Consider the following 14,719-nt stretch of genomic DNA (forward strand, 5'->3'; position numbering starts at 1 on the left):
GCCAGACGTTTAAGACTTAGATGACTGAAAAATGCTCCAAGGCAACATTTTAGTTCAGTCTGATTCTTTTAGAGCACCAAGACCTTTGGAGCTAGATATGGAACGCACATAATCCCTCGATAAGCACGAGGGGACGAGTTGCATGAACAGTTTGTGGATTTCACAGCCTTGCATTTGTTTTTGTGAGGTGGACGGCAGCTGTATGCGAGGCCAATGCAACAGTTCCACGTGTAACACAAACTCTTTGTGCAATGCGAATGAGATGGGAGCGAGCTGGAAAACCAACTGAAAGAATGCTTTGAGAGATTTGGTCCCAATTTAAGCCTTTTATGTTGAATCAATGTGCTTCAGCGTAGGAGTTGCTGATGTGGGGGCTGCGAAGCCAACGCAGAAAGATTATTTGGGGTATGACAAAGAGAATGATGCACCGACGGATTTAATCGCTACCGCAGCCTTCATTTTAGGCGTCATTTAAAATTTGGAGGGAATTTTCTCGAAAATGACACTCTAATTTGGCTCCAAATACAACTACCAGCACTGTTCGAAAAACAAGAAGCTCAGTTTTAACACAAGTCAAGGAAATCCAACCATGAAACCATGAAAAGGCCACACACGCTTGCCTGTTAGCACATTTCTCTCATTTTCAAGTTTCAGGTTGACATGTGGCGCACCGACCGAGACTAAATCATTCATTCAGGAGTGTACTCTGTGAATGTCGGCTCCTTTTCCCACCAAAAGACTAACAAGTGGGCGAGAAACGTTTTCTAAATCACGAGAACCTTCAGGAAAGCAAAAATGTTAAAATCTAGTTCTTCTCAATTCATTCTATATTCACAAAGAACCACTTAACAGCTCCACCCGCTGCGAGGAGGCACCAAATCCAGCAGTGAATGAATGGTTGTATGCTGCTTCCGTTTAGTCTGGTGTCAGAGGGAAGTTAAAGGCTCTTCTTTTTCCGTAGTCCATGTGATAGTCATGCTGTCCATGTGGCTGCGGCGTGCCTCGACAACGTGAGAACTACACAGGCGGTCCTATTAAAACTGGAAATCAACAGGAAAAAAAAGAAACAACTGAACTGGATTCCTTACGTGGACAGGTGCTCACGGTGTACCACTCCATGCACTGGCCGAAGGGGAAGGAGGCCACGTAGGCGTTGGAGTCGACGCACTGCTTCATGTTGCTGCACCACATGCACTCCGAGTTGCCGTTGGTGCATTCGCTGCAGGTGGCGCGCATGGCGCACGGAGAGCGGCACTGCTTGGCGCTGTGGTTGGCTGAGGAAAAACAGGAATTCAGAGTCAACACACAGTAACAGCGCCATCTGCTGATGACAGGCTGTTTTACAGTTCTTTTTTTTTTTTTTTTAAATCTACGTTTAGCACGCTGAAAGTAGTTTTCCGTCCAGCAACACGCTCAGCTGAAAAACTCTCCGAATCCACACAGTTTGCTCACCTGGCCGTTCACACAAGCTGCCGTTCACGGGGCTGATGCAGGTTTGCGCCTTCAGTCCGCTGTACGTCGGCTCGGCCAGATAGCCGCAAAATCCGGCGTCGCTCGGCTCGCCTGGCAGCCACTGCAGGGTGGTGTTGGTGAAGGGCGACATGTCCTCCCAGCACCAATATGAAACGTTGATTTTCCTCAGCCCCACCCAGGGTGTCACTGTGGCCTTGTACTGATGAACAAAGCCAAAACGGAGATTTTACTTAGAATTTGTACAAACAGCCTTATTCACGTGTCCCAGGAGAAAGCTGCACTTACTCCCCACACAACATTAAGCTGCTTGTTAACGATTGAACAGTTTAAAAAGCGAGCGCGCCTATTCATCAGAACTACAATAAAAGCTGGTTGTTTCACTCAACAGCTTTGCTGTTGCAGTGGTAATCAAAGAAAGCTCAGTCTCTCAGAACCAGACAAATTACTGCGGCACTGACATTTATTCAATTTCTTTGATGGTTGGATTGACCGCGTTGGGAAAGTTTGGAACGGCTTAACAACACAAATTTACGTGAATACAACATTTAACTTCTGGAACATGTCTCAGTCTCCTGGTTACTGCCCTCAATCACAAACAATGCCGGTAATTCATCACCACATTTAGGCTTCGGTTATTATCATCATCATTCTATTATCAATCTAATAAATTCTACACTCTCGTGGCAAAGATTTGAAGTGATAAAGCAGCTAAATTAGAACCCCCTGTTTATTTTTCAGAAAATAGTCGAACAGTTCAACCCATACTGCCTTCAAGTTCAAATCAGGCTGAAAGAACAACTGGGAAGACTTGATTTTCCTGAATACAGCGGAACTGCGTGCACAGCACTTTGCAGCATCCAGCTTTGACGCGCACCTGTAGATATTTGCTCAGTAACTGATATAAGCAGCCCTGCGATGATTAGTCAATTGTTGAGATAGATTCCTGGGCCCTCGCTCTAATAGAGCAGGAAAAGATGTGTTAATGGGAAATGTTTCATGCTTACTGGTCCAAAAATCAAGACAAAAGCCTGCTAGAGCTAATCTGAATATGAGGAGAAAGAAAGAAAAAAGGATAAAAAAAAAAAATCAAAAGCTAGAACAAAGACACCCAAGGGCACAGAGAAAAAGAGACGCACGGCAGTCAAGTGTAGTTAGAAATGAGAGAAAAGAGGAGGAACAGAAATGGTGACCCTGTGGGCCTTTTTTTTTTTTTTTTTTTTTTTAAATGGGTGAAACTCTTGTTTCAACATGACAATCAAAGAGGGCTTTCTTTCTATGCTACTGCTCATTCATCCATCACTCCTCCGTCTTTGCTGTAATTATCCATTTTTCCATTTGATCTGCGCCCCTCTCTGTGCACCACAAGCCGTATCGGTGTCTCATTCGCTGCCAGTCTGATGAAACGGTTTCCCGAATGTGAACATGAACTTCCACTGATCCGAAAGCGTCATCCTTACCACCACGCTCATGATCTGCAGCTCCTTCAGGACAAAGTCCACCTTCTTCTGTGTGGTGAGCGAGGCCAGGACGGCACTGTGGCTCCTGCAGGCCAGCTTGGCGTTATCGTACGAGTCATTCGCCGTGATGAACTTCAGACAGGAGTTCCCCACCAGGTGCCAGCTTTCACCACACACGTTCTCTGCAGCCGAGTAAACGGACGAAGGTGTTAAAAGGATCACAGTCAATCATCTGCAGGTCAGTAAAACCACAGGAGGGGCATCATTCCCCAAAGGAACCGGCAGAACTATACGGAAACCATCTTTTCGCACATCAGGCTACTTGTTCACATTGGTCTGTGTAGTCAGCTTTGGAGCTGTGGCCTTCACCAAACATTACACTCATCCCATTATCAATATATAACCAATTCGTCATGAACTCCCTCATTAGCCGAGCTTTCTCAAACATAGATAAATAATTGTGAAAACACTTCCCAACATTCTTCTGCCTGTCAGCTCTAATTTCTGCATTTCAGCTACCTGGCAGTGAGATGCACTCCTGGTTGCGAGTGTCCCACTGACAGTTTTGGTCCACTGCGCAGCTCTTGCAGCTAGTTTTCTTGTTGCACACGTATGACGGATTGTCTTTGGGACAAACTTCATACTCCGCTATGGTCCCCTGAGGAGAGAAAGCAGGAAAAAAAAACAAAGAACACACATGTCAACATCCTGAAATTGCCAATTTGTTCAAATTTTATACAATTAAACCCTTTTCGTCTAAAACCGGATGAAACGTTAATTAGTTTTAACGTTTTAGACAGCCTGCGAATAATATGTTCACAAGTCGGCTGTGCGAACAGGCATGTTAAATTATCTAAGAACTGAGGACAGGAGCACTGACCCTCATTTATTTAACATTAAAGAGATAGAACAGATGAAGCGAGCTGGGGAAAACACACGAGTTGCCTCTGAGCGACTGGCAGCACCTAAATGAGGAGTGTTTTAAACCAGACTGTCAAATCAGATCCAGTGCTGGAAACAAGATGGTGCAGCATCAGTAGTTGATTTAATCATTATTCAAGTCCGACGTGTCCCCAATTTACTGTTTAAGGTGGGCAGGAGACTTTCATGTATTCCAAACTGTACAAACTGTCCAAGTTGGTTGAGTCATCCTAGAAGTGGCTCCTGGGAAGGACAGGGTCAGCATGACTATCAAAGATTATCAGACTGCTTAAGCAGGACTCGGTCTTAAAATGACACTTTAGTTTGTACTGCAATAGAATGTCACAGAAGGGAACATTAGCATAAACTTGTTCAAATAATCTGGATGATGATTTTCACTTTCAAGCTCATTTGCATGGGTTGTGATTATTTCAGAAAGCCATCAGCTCCAGATGCAGTGCGGCCTGCTTTGGGACCGCGTCAGCGTTGCTGCTGCGGGAAAATGTCGGCACTCCCCCTTCTGACAACTCTGCCACTCTGCAGGCGGACGTCAGTGGGTGCTTAAGAGCATCAATCCAGCAACCCAACCGTTGTCTCTAAAAGTGGAAACTGGCTTTCCTTTCAGACAGCTGTGTGACAGTGAGGAGACTGTTGGCTTTGGAGGTTTTAAAACTTTGTTCTGAGATTTTGTTTCTTCAACAACAGTTCAGCCATCAAAAGGAATTGAGACACAGCGTAATTTTTTAATCCTTCCAGTCCAGTTAATACAGTTAGCTAACCGTGTTATCGGAGGCAACTGAAGTCGGGTGATGCAGATTATAGACACCTGCTGTCCCCGTGTGTGTTTGGATAGAGTAATAGAGAGAAAGGAAGAGGGAGGAAGGATGGATGGAACAGTAATAACAGCCTGTTGGACGGTTATCGGCATCTTCATCTGAATGCCGCTTTCTCACTTTTCAACCTGCACAAACTCGTTACTTTATATTAAGTTTGCTTTGTAAAAAACCGCCCTGCACATCAGAACCAGCTGCTTACAGGATCCAGAAACATTCTGACCGCCTTATCTTTATCCGCTCCAGAACAGAAAGCATCACTGGTTTCCAGAGTCAACTTTCTTACCGTGGTACAGTTGCTTCCCAGAGACACACACTGGCCTGAACACCACTGGCAGCCGTTGGTGTTGGCAGTGCAGCTGTAACAGTCTGAGTACTGGTCACATCTTTCCATCTCAGCATCTGTGCACAGCATATCATTAGCCATGGTCTAAACAGTGACGAGCACGACTGTGTTACCACACATACAGAAATGGCAGTAAAAATAAATAAATACCGTAAATTCCGGGCTTTAGAGCGCACCTGAATATAAGCCGCACCCTCGAAGTTTAAAAAGAAAATCCATTTAGTACTTGTATAGGCCACACCGGATTATAAGCCGCAGGTGTCCACATTGTAATATGAGATATTTACACAGAAAGATGTTACACATGAGGATTTTTTAACTTTTAATGAAATGCATATGGTAACATAAACAAATGCATACTGCAAATGTTTTTTTCCCCGTTTGATTTATCGTACTGTGAACTATTCGTTCATTTTATTGGTCTAATGTTACTAGTCAAAATGCTTTTGGCGGTATGAAAAAAAATAACATATACCGTATTATAAGCCGCGGTGCTCAAAGCCTGGGATAAAAGTAGCGGCTTATAGTCCGGAATTTACGGTACATAAAAATGGAGCAAAGGAAAGGTTTTCACACGTCTGTCTCAAGCTGTTTCTTGTTGCCATTGAAATGATATTTACACAATGACAAAATATCTCCATCAATAATCAAGCAGCTAAGTAACTGGATGAGTTAGCAGCTCAGTTTCACTTATACAAATTAAAATAATCAAAAATACAATCCATCTCATACATATCAGACAAGAGCAGCTCAAAATCATTACTCCTCATTATCTACATTTTTGTTTTATAATAAATATAGAATTAATGTATTATTTATTCATTCAGAATTTAACTGCAACACAAACAGGAATAATGACATGTGGATGGTTTGGTAGATATCATTTTTCGACATTCTTACACCCGACAAGACAAACGGGCGGTTTCTGGGAGTCTGTGCATCGACGAATATCTTGGATTACTTTTCACCCAACTCATCCCAGTGCAGCATTTCACTTCAAAGGGATGTCACCTACATGATCTCGTGTTGCAGGAGGCTGGGAGCTGCTGTTCAGAACCAGCAGTGTTGATTTCCCAGGGCAGGCAGGTCCCTTGGGTGGCGTTCCAGACGCAGGTGATCCCTGGCCAGGCCTGGCTGCAGGCCGCAGGGCTGGAAAAGGCCGAGCAGCTGGGCGACGTGTACATCAGCACGTCGCTTAGCAGCAGGCTGTTAAAGCCGCCAAAGACGTACATCGCACTGCGAGACAAAGGAGAATAAAGATGTTGGGAGAGATGAGGACCGCGTGAAAAAGGAGAGGAGGGATTCAGAAAGCAAAAAGAGACAATTTCTGCACCACAATTCTGCCCACTTCAGCAGAGCACCAGCAAGTGAAGTGTATTAGTGACCCTCCTCTGCTCTTGGCTTCAACCTCTACCTTAGAAGTCATCTTAATCTCCAACAAGAACCCCCTTCCTGTGCAGACAGACCTGTCAGACAACCCTGCTGTTTGTGTTTGGATGGCCGGTCCAGAGTGTTTGTGAACATCTCTCCTCACTGGCCTTTGTTCAGCTGCTGGGAGCCTGCGTGTGTGTGCGTGAGCCTGCGTGCGTGAGCCTGCGTGCGTGTGCGTGAGCCTGCGTGTGTGTGCGCGGGTGAGGGCCGCTGGGCAGGGTGTGTGGGTAATTTGCACACGTCTGATCAACAGTTCTCCGGATCACAGAGGTCACACTTCAAACCGTTTGCTGAGCACACAGATCAGACAGAGGAGAGTGCGGCAGTCTTGGAGGGGACTACGTCTCTTTGCTTCCCTAACAATCTTAAGTTCTAAATGAAAAAGAGAGGGAGTAGCTGTAGAGCCCCGTGAAAGGGTGTAATAAGAGGAATAATATGAAGGTTTAACAAAGAAGCTTTACAGACTGGGGAAGAAAGGGGCACTTCAAAGGCATGGCTGTTCCACAGTTTGAGGCTCCAGACAGCAAATGCATCTCCTTCGTTTTCAGGTTCAGATGCAAGGATTACCAATAGTGTTATAATAGCAGCTAGATAAGAGCCCTTTGGGGATGGCCCATCCTCTGCCGTCGTGGGCATGCTGCCTCCCCCGGGCTCTGGGTCGGTTTGCTGCTCCTCGGCTCACTGCGTGCTTTGCTTTCTGGATGCTCGTGCTGCTGGGGTGGAGGTGGTCTTTGCAGTCGGGCCTCTGTTGGATCCCTGCGGAAACCCCGAGCACTGGAACCTTCGTGCCTTAACACTCCCAATATTCACTGCGGCTTTGTCTCCATTATTGAGTGCGGCCACTTGAGGACTCTGAGGTCAAATAAGTGTTTAGAATCTTAAACTCTGGTGACATAGGTGACCTTGTTTGGAGTGAGAGCACCTACACAACATAAAAACTATTATTAATAAACTACCTATCAATATTTCTCTTGGCATCTTTATTTTTTTCCTCGCTTGAATGTTCTTGGGTGGAAGGCATTTTGCCTACATATTGCCTTCTTTGAAATATAAAGGGTGTTCGCTATTATCTCTAAACCACAACACCACCTACTGATCCATGTCCATCCGTCGTTATCCGTTTAGATTTCTTGTTTCATCGGGGTGAAATGTGCCCGCTTAGAAAACACTATATAGCTAAAACACGGGCCGCTGAAGGTCACAGGCAAAGTGAAAAGGTGGAGGGCTGATGATGCGTCAGAAGAACACGAGGCGACAGCTGGCCCAGTCTACAGCTACGTATGCGTCAGCCGTTTCTTGGAATGTGAAAAAAAATAAATAAATAAAAAATATGAACGACGTTTTCTTCTGAAGCGAAAGTGGCAAAAGTAAAACTCAGCATCTCCACTGTAAACATAACTTTTCACTGAATGTGATCCGTTCATGAAGGCATAAACAAACTCTTTCATTTCTCCTGAGGAGCAGAAGCTTCAGTCGGGACCGACTCAAACGCAGCATTTCATGTGAATATCTGATGCGTTGGCGCCGGGATTTATAATTTAAGGTGGATCAACGTCTCTCGCTCTGCTGACAGTGCAGATGCTACGTGCAGATGAGTCATCGCTTCTGGTCTCAGAAGCATGCTTGTCGCAGTCTATTCATATTACTGAATGATAATGAGGCATCGCACATGAACGAACAAAGAAATCAAGAAAGGTGACGAGTTGGGTTATTTCACCACCTCTGGTTAATCCTCGTCTGTCACTTTTACCTGATGCCGTGCCACTTTGCATTTCCAGCAGGGTTCTAATTGTACTGTGTACTACACAGAGTCCATTTCAGAGTCATGTTTCAAATGAGCTACTATTATTTATAATTTATCTGGACTGTTGCTTGTTTTTAAATTCATTTAAATTATTTTATTTGTTTCTCCCTGCTGCAATGCTTTTATTTTATGTGAAGCACTTTGAATTGTTTTGTACATGAAATGTGCTATACAAATAAATTTGATTCAATTTTGATTTGATTATTGCCTTTTTTTAAACCAGTTTTAAACCCCACAAAAAAAGTTATAGCAGTTTCCACCTGGTGAGACTTGTAAAAAATGTACAGTTTAGCAAAGACTGAGGGAATTTATCAAAGGGGTGATGAGAATATTCGTTTCTGGGCCATAAACCTGCAAAAAGGTTGTAGTCGTGACATTGGAAGTGGTTCAAAAATTTTGATTTAAAGCCCCGTCTTACCTCTCGCTGAAGACGGCAGAGTGTCCGAAGCGGTTGACGTCATGGTAGAGGTCCGGGCGAGGCAACACCGTCCACTCATCACAAGCTGGAATGAGAAGCCAGTGGAGAGTGTCAGACTGTTGACCTGCTCTCACACATCTAAAGCAGTGACAAAACTCAGCCGACCCGCCTCGGGGTGGTTGGCAGGACCGCTAACAAGTCTCTGCGAATCGATAAAAGAGAAAAAGAAAAGTCGTCCAAGTGTCCTTGACCAAGACATCAAGAGTCGGACTGCTTTCACGGGAGCGGTCTCAAAAGGAAAAGGCAGTCTGGTATGTGCAGCATGTACGAATAACTAAATCCATCTCAGGCGATGATTGAAAGCGGCACCGTCATGATTAAGAGAACTCAAAATGGAACTGACCCCTACCCCGGAGTCAGAAAGACGGAGTTAAACCAAGGTCAGTCAGTAAATGTGTACAGATCAACTCATACGAGTTGATCCTCCCTTACAGAGCTGATCCATCATGGATGAAATTAATCAGGTGTAAGATGCATCACCAGAGACAGTCTTTCAGTGCTAAGAGCCAAACCGAACACTGGTACATCTTGTCATTTTTTCTCTGTACACAGTATTTTTCATGGTTCCATCTTGGCTTCTTCCTAATGATTTAAAAGCAAAACTGGATTACCTAATGCACAAGTTGTAGAATTTTTTTATTTTTTGTTGTCCCGCTGTAGTTTCACATCACAGCTTAATAAACGACATGTGTGGTTGGATTGTTGGGGCAGTACAGATGTCCTTTCTAAACTTCTTATGAGTCCCATCAATCCTTGAGCACATTACCTTTACTTGGAAGGAAAACCCGTTTAGAAAAAGTCATCAGAGCTCATTATGGATATTTAACCGTGCCCATGGTGTGCCTTTACCTCCAGCCTGACAGCGTTGGGACCGACAGGAAGTAGATGACTCCTAAAGTAAAGTACTGTAGTTAGCCAGAGGGGAGTGATTCTGTTGATCCGCAGATCAAACACGTCTAAACTGAAACATTAAAAGCTGCTTTCTACGGTTCGAAATTTAAACTTGTACCTGAGCTGTTTGTCTCACACTTTTAAAATAAATCAAAGACAGAAAGCGTAAAAGCCCACCAAGTTAGAATTTTGTGAAGCAGAAACATATGTTTCAACCTTAGAAAAACACGACTGTTTTACCCCTAAACTGGGACCAGCTGGTTTTCACATTTAGATGACACACTTATTCTGCAACTACATGAGTGAACACGATCCGTTCAGTCCCCGAAATGCAGCCGATACAGTTTATCCATCTGTTGAGATGTCTTAACTTTTCAAAATCACTGCATCAGTGTTTAATGGGAAAACAAATAGAATCCTTCAGGTCGGTTGCTACGCAGTGCAGCAGCAGATCTGACAAAGACGGCAGAATGCAGAAAATCAAAGTCTCAGGATTACACAACAGCCGCTGCATGCAATGGACTGCATTCACCGAGCACAATGCAGTGCAAGTCATCACGGTCTCCCTGAGGAGAGTGGGGTGTCTGCACCAGGTCCACATTCATATGTAGACAGTGCCCTCTAGTGTCCCAACATATTATTGCAAGTGGTGTGGTCCATAGTCCTTCAGAAAGAAGATTTATTACAACACCGTCAACCAATGTCAGCACAGCGGACGGCCTGTAAATTCAGCCCTCTAATTGAGTTCAGCTTGTTAAGAAGAAGCAATTAGTTCTCAATACATGGCCCAGCTCAACTGTAATTATCCACCAATCACCAGAGGTGCTGCTGCGGACATCACCACTGCAGCTGGCTAAAGTGGGGGGTGGGTGGGGGTGTTATGTAGTCAGCTTCCTCCTATTACAAAATAATCAGACAGCAGATGAGAAGTGGCAGGGCAAAAAAAGAGGTCAGAGCCGAGAGGGTGGAGACAAAAACGACAAGTTTAATTACTAAAGTTTAGCCCAAATTAAAACTAAAGTGAAGGACAGCAAAAAAAAGTAAAGGACAGCCAAAAAAACAAACATTTGCAGTTGCACCATTCATCACCTGTTCCTCCCAACACGGAAGGATCCACAGCTGTTTGAGTGCCAACAGGCAGCCGTCATGAAGAAAAGAGAGATGGGAGAGGGAGTGTGTTCCGCAGAGATTCTAATTGTGCTGCTTGTCAATCATCCCTCTAATGACACAGAAAAGTGAAAACTCACGGGGCCGTTCTGCAGCCTCCAGGGAATCGCTCCACCCGTCCAGAGACACAGAAGCCTCAGACTAATGAGCAACAGCAAGGCAGAAGCAGGCCAACTCACCCACTTTACAACAATCTTTATACAAAATGAGAATCCCGGGGTTCTTCCTGACGAACATGTGCTAAAGTCGATCAGGGCACACGGGAACATTGGCTGACCTTTATATTTAACTAACAAATGGAGAAGAAAGCTCATTTTCCAAGCTGGAATCGGTGTGTTACACCTTCCGCTGTAGAGCAGCTGCATGACACACGCTTAATTATCTCAGTTATGAGCACCTTAGCAGTGGCAGAAAAGAATAAAGCCGAAAGAAAAATGAGGCACGAGATCAGCTCCCCGGAGCCACTGATCACTTTGTGTTTGACTGCACAGAGTCGAGTGTCACCAGCAGCCGGAGGGGATGTTCTATGAAGTCAGACCTGCCAAAATCCAGACATCGCTTTTCATTACGAAAACGTGGGGACGACGCACATCAGAGACACTGGGATGAAATTCATGCTGCAAGTGTTCGAGGTAAAAATGTGAAGGGGCCACTCAAAAGGCTTTTAAAAGGCCGCCAAATATTCAGGCTTCTGGCAAATCTTGCTGTCTAATGTTGCCGTCTGGCGATACGACCCGATTTCCTGTCCGTCTTCCAAGGAGATGAGAGAATAACATTAGGGTCAGATATTGTTATGTGGTCATGCTTAGAACACGCAACATTAGACTTTACCTGAATAATGAAAAAAAAACACCTCTAACCAAACGTACGGGGAGAGCTACGTCTGATCACCTTTGGTCACTCTGTGTAGGAGTGACAGTTCGACGGTTGTGGTTAAAGGCTAATAATAATGAAAAAACCTGGGCTAACATTTAAAGTCAAAGCTCTACAACAGCGGAGGATAAAAGAAGCCTTTGGCATGAACAGTGCGTAGCCTGGTAGCAAAATGGGATGTGGTGATTCAATTTTCTCCAAACAAGGCAGAACATTATTCGTATTTTCCGCTCTGTAAACAAAATAAGTGCTTCTGGTACACATGTCAGGTCAGGTCAGGTCAGGAGAAGACGGGTGAAATGAGACGGAATTATTCATAGGGTGTCAGCTTCAGTCAGTCTGTAATGAGGGAATGATGTGGAAATATGACATTTCTGACAGTTTCATCCAACGGTTATGTAAACTGCTCAGGATCACCTAAAAAAATAAATATAAAAAATATATATATGTATATACATATCCCAATCTTTGGATTGTGTATTAACTTTGAGCAGCCTGCTGATGAGCTCGAGGGTAATGGCCCTGAACTGAAGCGAAGACACACGACTCTCGTGTGGGTGCTTGAGCTTCAGATAAGGATGTCCTGGAAGGACATCTGTCGATAACTTTTTGGCTTTGTCTGCGGCTGCTTCTAGTCATACCGAATTTTGACACTTTGATTTCATTCATTAGAGGACCTTCATTTTGGGGATTTGATAGACCTATCATGACACATGTTCACATCCATCTATACATAAAAACTGTAGTGACCATTTGTCCATAAAAAAAAAAAATTAAACTTAAACCAAACTAAATCAAAAGACCACTGATGCACCATGGGGGATGTGGTTTAACGCAGGCAAAAGAAGATGAAAGTCCAAAAGGAATTATTGCGTTTTTTCTGATGATTTATTTCAAAACAATAAAACAAACAAAAGAACAAAGAAAACCATGCATGCTGCCCTCTCCTTTTCCCTGGTAAAAAAAACATTGGCCCACCCAGGTGCATGCTGGTCCTCCAGGTGCCTACCTACACAAATAGCTTCAGGTGCCCAGTGTGACCCAATTACCAAACTTTACAAAAACAGTTCAGACTTTACCAAACAGATACTTTTTACATACATTTGAACACAACTGTGCCTTTTTGTTTACTATGAGAATGCTTTCCTGGCGTTTTGTGTTTTTTTTTTTTTTGGGGGGGGGGGGGGGGGGGGGGGGCAATAACATATTTGAGTTTGCTGTGACTGGTAGTTTATGTGAAAAGCAGCAGATGTTTTGTGATCACACATACTGTATATTACCGAGTACTCTCTGTACGTGCTCTGACTAGTTCTGGATGTGCACATTTTCTGCAGTTATGCAATTATTCAGCGTTGTTGTACACCGTGTGTAGAGTGCACACCGTTTCAAGGAAGGTTGGGTGACGTCCACAGTGACGCATTACACTGTGGGCATGTTTTAGGGCAATTGTTTAAAAGCCAGCAGCCTCACAATTGAAATGCAGAGAGGTTTTCGGCTCAGAGCACCAAGACTCCTCTGGCTCTCAGCGGCCACGTAGTGTAACTGCAGCTAATGAGTCGGAACATTCGACCGTCCGTTTCTCCAGAGGAGCTTCTCTATGTCAGTAACACACACAGCGGTTGTCCCGAGCGGCTATCTGAGCACGTGCAAATGTATGAATGCGAGGAGGCTCAGTGAAGAGAACTTAAAAAAAAAAAAAAGATGATGCATACTCGGCAGGGCAGAGGCTGGTAAAGCTGACTGCAGGAGCCCCTGTGTGCATGCGTGTGTTACTGACCCAAGCTGTAGGCCAAGAAGTCGGAGGAGAAGCACTTGGCGCCGTGACTTATGGATGTGTCGTTGTGCGTGTTTCCTCCAAACACCAGCATGGTCCCACTCACCATCACCGCCGTGTGAAGATAGCGGAAGAAGCCACTGTCTCTCAGAATGGTCCTGCACAGAAACACGGCGATGCTCATTACACAGCTGGGTGCCACAGAGCTCGTTTAACCGCTCAGATATCTCCTTAGTTTAATATCATACCGCAATATACAGTTAAAACAAAAAAAGAAAAAATGGGAAGAGAAATTTTTTTTTTTTTTTTAGTTGAAGTTTTTACTGTACATTTCATTGCCTGTTCTGTACATTTAATATCAGGTCGTCAGACCATTTTATGTGAATCATTTACAGAGTTGTTTCAAGAAGAGACACATTCACAACGCGCTACAGCGTCACACTGCAGCGTGTATCAATTCTGCAGCAACTATTGCAATAAAAATGAAAACTAAATCTCACCATTTCCTCTTGTCCACATCAAACTTGTACAGGTCTCCTGCGAGGCCATACTTGTTGGCACTGAAGGCCTTATAGCCCCCGTGGATGTAGATGGCTCTGGTGCTGGGGTCAAAAACACTGCTGTGGCCATAGCCGCCTTGGACCAGTGCTCCATCTGTACTCACAAAGCTCCAGGTGTTTCTGGCTGAAGGGTCACAGAGAAGTGTTTTTTTTTTTTTTAGTAGCTTAGTAGTAGTTAGTAGAAGTAGCTTAGTAGTTTGAAAGTGGGATGAGACAGCATTTGTTTGATGAAATTTCATCTAACAATCCAAATTACTCCCACAAGTAGGATCTTTTGTGTTGGGGCCCCCATGACGGACCGATTCATTTTCTCAGGCAGATTGACTTGGAGAAAACAAAGGCCTCATAGTGAGGTCTTGTTTGATATGTTGGATAATTACGTGAACAAGTCAAAGAATTTGGTGGAGCCAACTTGGTGGCCTCCACCACAGTACTTTAGCAGAGTCATCATCATCTTACCAATGTTGTACTCCTGCACGTGGCTGACGTAACCGTACAGAGGACAGTGTCCAAACAGGACCAACATTACTGGACCGTCCTCGTCCTCGGTGGGAGGCACAATGTGGGCAGAGTGTCCCACCACAGCGTACTGGTCCTTGGCACGGGGGCTCAGGAGAACCCAGGTCTGGTTCTGGATGTGGAAAACCCACAGTTGGCTGGATACGTTTCCTGTGGAGTCGATCTTTCCTCCATACATGTAGATCTTCCCCT

At 44.5% G+C, this 14,719-nt stretch overlaps 1 protein-coding gene across 1 annotated transcript in view; it reads right to left on the minus strand.

Moving 5' to 3' along the window:
* The window catches only part of atrn (attractin), a 125,159-nt gene that overhangs the window by 88,261 nt on the left and 22,179 nt on the right, over nt 1-14,719 (minus strand). The window contains exons 8-17 of the mRNA XM_075448796.1: nt 14,468-14,717; nt 13,949-14,132; nt 13,452-13,606; nt 8,684-8,768; nt 6,046-6,266; nt 4,971-5,086; nt 3,450-3,588; nt 2,931-3,112; nt 1,453-1,672; nt 1,089-1,274 (exon numbers count right to left, since the gene is read on the minus strand). Coding sequence (XP_075304911.1) covers nt 1,089-1,274; nt 1,453-1,672; nt 2,931-3,112; nt 3,450-3,588; nt 4,971-5,086; nt 6,046-6,266; nt 8,684-8,768; nt 13,452-13,606; nt 13,949-14,132; nt 14,468-14,717 — 1,738 coding nt within the window. The remainder of the gene's footprint in view (nt 1-1,088; nt 1,275-1,452; nt 1,673-2,930; nt 3,113-3,449; nt 3,589-4,970; nt 5,087-6,045; nt 6,267-8,683; nt 8,769-13,451; nt 13,607-13,948; nt 14,133-14,467; nt 14,718-14,719) is intronic.

The sequence above is a fragment of the Odontesthes bonariensis genome, chromosome 17 (assembly GCF_027942865.1).
Source record: "Odontesthes bonariensis isolate fOdoBon6 chromosome 17, fOdoBon6.hap1, whole genome shotgun sequence".
Classification (NCBI taxonomy): Eukaryota; Metazoa; Chordata; class Actinopteri; order Atheriniformes; family Atherinopsidae; genus Odontesthes; species Odontesthes bonariensis.